General features: G+C 43.6%; 1 protein-coding gene across 3 annotated transcripts; it reads left to right on the forward strand.

The window, feature by feature from the left end:
- The first annotated feature begins 1,723 nt into the window (after positions 1–1,723).
- On the forward strand, positions 1,724–5,760 carry LOC122047723 (cytochrome P450 89A2-like). Of its 3 annotated transcripts, none has more exons than XM_042609173.1 (2): positions 1,724–3,432; positions 5,745–5,760. In XM_042609173.1, the coding sequence occupies exon 1, from the start codon at positions 1,868–1,870 to the stop codon at positions 3,422–3,424; it is 1,557 nt and encodes a 518-aa protein (XP_042465107.1). In that variant the 5' UTR covers positions 1,724–1,867; the 3' UTR covers positions 3,425–3,432; positions 5,745–5,760. The 3 variants fall into 3 exon arrangements, with proteins under 3 accessions (XP_042465107.1, XP_042465106.1, XP_042465105.1); XM_042609172.1 differs by having other exon boundaries at positions 5,740–5,755; XM_042609171.1 differs by lacking the exon at positions 5,745–5,760 and adding an exon at positions 4,452–4,570.
- The last annotated feature ends 240 nt before the right edge of the window (positions 5,761–6,000 follow it).

Consider the following 6,000-nt stretch of genomic DNA (forward strand, 5'->3'; position numbering starts at 1 on the left):
GTAATGAAGAGAGAGAACCTAACTTCAAATAAGATATGATAAGTGAGGTATGCTTTATACCTTCTGATCAGTTATATTCTGGTATAACCTTAATGTCTAGATAAATATACAAACTCAAGTCTAAGAATAATAAATTAAAATTTCTTATTGCATCGGACTCACCCTCGAGCGAACTTCTATAGCAAGAACAACATCGACATCGACATCGAGCTCCAATTCTCAATTGTGATTATTATCGGTAAAACAATATTATTAATTGTTATTATACTTGCATAAGAAAGTGTAGTATATTACACTTTCTTATCCTTGTATCTGACCTCTATGCACAAAGGTTCTTCGGGAGAGAATTTTAATGGATTGTCCTATCGAAATGGTCCAAGGGATCGTGAGTCTTGGAATAATAGTCATTGAAATTGTGAACCAAGTGAAAACAAAAGTATTCTTACTTTTCACTAAATATACATGTTTTTCGAAAAAATTTGATCATTAAAATTTGATATATCAATAAAGGATGCTTTTACTTATCAATGTTTACTCAAAAAAATGAGTTGAGAGTCTTTGTCCCTCGTTCTGAATAAATACAGTTAACTAATTGGAAATACCACAAATTTAATATAACATGATATAAAGCCATACACGTTGCTAATGTTCATAATATCGAGTAACAAAGAAAAGTAACCAAATATATAAATAAAAATAACTAAACTAATTAATAAACTTGTTAACAAATTTTATCAATTTACCAAGCTATCAATAAATAATAAATCAATTTAATACTCTAATCTATCTATCATCAAATTATTTTAGCAATTAACGGATGAAACTAATTATTACAATTAAATTGATTAATATTAATCTTGTAATTAAACTTTTCTGTGTTATCGATTAATGAAATCTTAATTAACTAAATAATTAATTAATCAAAATAAATTTAATTAACCTATTAATTACCTATCTGTATTCAGTGGCAATTCCCGGTGGCCGGTGGTGGCACGGGTTAAGGCAACTATGGGTGGTTGACGTTGGTGTTCCGACGATGGTGGTCATAGCCTATTCGCGACGATAGAATGGAGTCGATGTCCTTGCAGCAGGGAGACATGGTGGTGGTCAGAGAGGAAGGATAATAGGACTGGGAACTAGGGCTATAACGATGATCGTGTAGATATCACGCACTGTTAGATAGAAGGAAGGTCACGGTTATACTCGTCGTCGAGTCTGGATCCTATGTGATGAGGTATTAGGAATGTGGCACAGGTGCTGGCGTCGATTGCTCGCGTGACCTATCACGAACAATAATGCATCGCATGTGGGGGTGGTGAACCGGCCGTACAGTTGACACAATAAAGGGAAAAAAATTTAGATTTAATTGAAAGGTTTACGATGTGACTGAAAAATAAAACAAAATCAAGTATTAATTTTTTTAAAACAAAAAGATAGGTGGGGCTGGAACCCCGCAAGCCAAGGGTGGCTCCGTCCGGTTCGAATCGAATGGATATTTTATCTCAACTAAATTCTAGAAGATAAACTTTATCAGAGTATTTAGCAACGAGGGATTCATAAATATTTGGGGAAAAAATAAAACTAAAGAAAAATTGATTATTAATCTGATTCGGTTTTATTTTATTGAAATATAAATTGAAAAAGACTGCCACCAAATAGAACAACCGAACAACGGCTGACTTCAGCTGTTATAAAGTCATAGTTGGACTGGCCCAACGGGAACCAGAACAAGTGGTGAAGACCCAGTTCGCCGTTGAAAACATTGCCTAACCGGTCAACACGACGACTTTCCATCTCATCGACGTTTCTTATTCAGCAAGCAAAACCGGTGCCCTCCTTCGTTGTGTGGAACAGGCACGGCGTCGTGATGGATGTGTGGCCGCTCTTCTTCCTCTCCCTCGGCTTATCCACTTTGCTCGCCGTCCTCCTCCGCCGTCTCCTCCCCGGTGGAGTATCTGATCGGGCCCTCCCTCCAGGCCCCCTGTCGGTTCCGATCATCGGCAACCTTCTCTGGTTGCGCCACTCCCCTCGCAACATCGTCAACGTGCTCCGCCAGTCCCACGCACGATACGGCCCCATCTTCACGCTCCGCTTCGGATCCCGCCGCTCCATCTTCGTCGCCGATCGCCAAATCACCCACAAAGCTCTCATCGAGCTCGGTTCTACTTTTGCTGACCGCCCCTCGCCGCTTCCTGTCACCCGGATTGTCACCGCTGGCCAGCTCTTGATCTCCTCAACCGCGTACGGCCCTCTCTGGCGCATACTCCGCCGCAACCTCACCGCCGAAATCCTCCACCCCACCCGCGTCAAGTCCTTCGCCGGAGGCCGCGCCTGGGTCCTCCGCGTCCTTCGTGAGCACCTCCTAGCCCAGGCGGCCGCTCAAGGTGGGGTCGTCGTTGCAAAAGAGAGCTTTCAGTTCGCCATGTTCTGCTTGCTGGTGTTCATGTGCTTCGGCGAGAAGCTTGGGGAGGAAACCGTGCGGGAGATCGCGCACACGCAGAGGAGCCTGCTGATTTACCGTAATAAACTCGCCGTGCTCCTCATCGCACCGAGAATCACGCAATACCTGTTCCGGAATCGGTTGAGAACGGCCATGGCGATGATGGAGAAGCAGAGGCAGCTGTTCTTTCCCCTGATCGAAGCCCGAAGAAGTCAAAAACAGAGCAAGGAAAAAGAAGAGGCGCGATTCGTGTACTCCTACGTCGACTCGCTCCTCAACCTCGAACTCCCTGATGAAGAAGGCAGCCGAAAACTCTCCGACGAGGAGATTATAGGCCTGTGCTCGGAGTTCCTGAACGGTGGCACCGACACGACGGCGACGGCGCTGGAGTGGACCATGGCCAACCTTGTGAAGCACCGAGAAGTACAGGGAAAGCTGCGAGAGGAGATCGATAGCGTCGTTACGAAAGGGGAGGAGATCAAGGAGGAGGAGTTGCAGCGGATGGTGTATTTGAAGGCGGTGATCCTGGAGGTGCTGCGGCTCCACCCACCTGGGCACGTCGTGCTGCCGCACGCGGTGACAGAGGACGTGAGTCTCTGCGGGTACATGATCCCCAAAGGCGGTGCGTCGGTCAATTTCTTGGTCGCGGAGATGGGCCGGGACGGGCGGGTGTGGGCGGAGCCGATGGAGTTCCGGCCCGAACGGTTCTTGCAAGGCGGCGAGGGAGAGTCGGTGGACCTTACCGGAAGCAGGGAGATCCGGATGATGCCGTTCGGGGCGGGGAGGCGGATCTGCCCCGGAATGGGGGTGGCGATGCTCCACCTGGAGTACCTGGTGGCGAATCTGGTGAGGGAGTTCGAGTGGAAGGCAGTGGAGGGGGACGAGATCGACCTGGCGGCGGAGAAGTTCGAGTTCACCGTCGTGATGAAGGATCCGCTGCGAGCGAGGATCCTCTCCAGGAAGATGACGGCGCAGGAGGTGTGACGTGGTTGGTAAGGCATGCTTAACGACCTTTCTATTCCATTTATTTACGTCTTTTAAATCATATCATCATATTATAATAGCTTTTAATATTAAAAAAAAAATAAAAATAAGAGAAAATCCTTCAGATATTTCATCAATATTCTCCATTATATTGTTTTTTTTTAATTTTCGATATTAAACACAAGAATTTTCACATAAATCAATGTTTATGAGACTAATGGAGGAATACATATGAAAACATCTAGTAAAAACAACATGGTCAAAACCATAAAATTGAAAATTTGATCATTCTCCGTCTGATCCGCCAACTAATTTCTCCATCATATTATCCACCACTATATCAAAAGCATCACGGAATCTCTCAAACCTGGCGGTCGGATCTCCCTAAACCAGCCCTGGCATGATCTGATGCACAATATACCTCCTCATCTCCTCCCTCTCCTCCGCCGGCACCCTCCTTAACCTCTCCACCACGTCCACCTTCCCTTGCCTCACCTCCTCCTCGTAGATGAACACCGACCACCTCTGGTGGTCCTCCGGTAAGTGCCACGGGTACTGGTAGTACGCCATGAAGGGGTTGAAGATCACTGGGATGCAGCCCGCCACCAGGCTGTCGAACACTGACTTCCTCGTCGGGCTGTACCCCAGCGGCTGCAGGCAGAATTCTGATTCCATGAACAGACCCACCACCACCTCCGTCTTCATGCACTCGCCGCCGTTGCAGTTGAGGAAGCGACACTCAGTGGTGGCCGCGATGCATTGCTCTGTTGATTAAATGACTCAAAATTAATAATTGAATTGTGGATTGACGAGGTGGCTATGAGCGGTAGTAATAGTTAAAAGAAAAAGTCCATATTCAATATATTTACATTTGTGGAGTTAGTGGGTTGTAATGAGTTATGTAAGTGACTTATAAATAGGCTACATATTCTTTATGATTTAATCGAAACATGAAAGATTATTATGTTCCACTTGTCCATCTTGTCCTCTTATCCTCTTCCCTATTTTCTCTAACATGCTCGATCAGTGCTGACTGCATGCTCTCCTCTTCCTGGTGGCGCCCGCAAAGTCGACGAGGTTGCGGCGAGGGAAGGCAAAGAGGCGGAGTTGCCAGGCGGACGATGCCGACGTTGTATTGAGGGTGGAAGTGGGTGGGGTGGGGCACCCTGACGTCGTTCTGCTCCCACGGTTGACGCTCGATCAGGAACTTGAAGGATTTTTTACATTTGGTCGAGCAGTAGGAAGTTACTATCCCCCAAATTGTAATTCACTTTTTGTAATTTTGCAATTAACTAGTGATTGTTTAACGAAAGCACTCTCATGTATGGGTAATTACTAATGAAAGTACTCTTATGTACAAACATTGGAGTAAGAGTCGTCACAGGCTCCGAATTAAGTAAAACTTGGATTTATTAGCATTGTTTCTTTCTGTCTTTATTCCGCTACGTTTATCTCTCGAAAGTTTTTAAACGAACGAAAAAGCCACGAGTACTATTCACCATCCCTTCAGCGCAACAATCCTACAAAAACTAATCATGGACAACTATGCAACTTCCAACATTGTTAGTCTTGGCATAGTAGTGCTAAAGATGATATCAAGTAAAAAAAAGTGACACTAATTGATGTGTTTCATATTCCCGGCATCCGAAAAAATTAGTATTAGGGTTGATTTTTGTCAAAGTTAGTTTCAAGTTAGTGTTTGAGTCCAATAAATATGTATTGATAAAAAATAGTCAATTTATAGGAGAATGGTCTATTAAAATGAATGTAATAGTTATACACTATGACATCAATGACAATAAAATTATAAACTCTACTTATTTGATTGAAATTTATGATATGTTAGATTTATACATACAAATATTTATTGTTAATCCAACACATAAATATGAAATTTTGTTAAATCTAAAATGACAAAATAATATTTCCATTAAGTGGAAAAAAGTACAACTCCTTTAAAGTTAATTCATAATGACATATGTGATTTAAAATTTATACAAATAAGAGGAAGTCACACTCAGTGGCGGCGGCGATGCATTGCTCTGATGATTAAATGACTCAAAATTAATAATTGAATTAGTAGATTGACGAGGTGACAATGAGTGGTAGTAGTATTTAAAGGAAAAAGTCCATATTCAATGTATTTATATTTGTGGAGTGGATGAATTGTGGAGTTAGTGGGTTGTAATGAGTTATGTAAGTAGCTTATAAATATACTACATGTTTTATTATTTAATCGAAGTGTGAAAGATTATTGTGTTTCACTTGTCTATTTTGTCCTCTTATCCTCCTCCTAATTTTCTCTAACATGCTAGATCAGTGCTGATTGGATGCTCTCCTCTTCCCTGGTGGCGCCCGCGGGGGAAGGTAGAGAGGCGGAGCTGCCAAGCGGTGATGTCGGCGTCGTCGTGAGGGTGGAAGTGGGTGAGGTGGGGCACCCTAACGTCGTTCAGCTCCCACGGATGACGCTCGATCAGGAACTTGAAGGATTTTTGCATTTGGTCGAGCAACAAGAAGTTGCTGCCCCCCAAATTGTAATTCGTTTTTTGTAATTTTGCAATTAACTAGTGATTGTC

The sequence above is a fragment of the Zingiber officinale genome, chromosome 2B (assembly GCF_018446385.1).
Source record: "Zingiber officinale cultivar Zhangliang chromosome 2B, Zo_v1.1, whole genome shotgun sequence".
In the NCBI taxonomy this organism is placed as follows: Eukaryota; Viridiplantae; Streptophyta; class Magnoliopsida; order Zingiberales; family Zingiberaceae; genus Zingiber; species Zingiber officinale.

Bases quoted from the DNA above. Each gene is read 5' to 3' on its own strand.
- LOC122047723 (XM_042609173.1), top strand. From the start codon at position 1,868: ATGGATGTGTGGCCGCTCTTCTTCCTCTCCCTCGGCTTATCCACTTTG.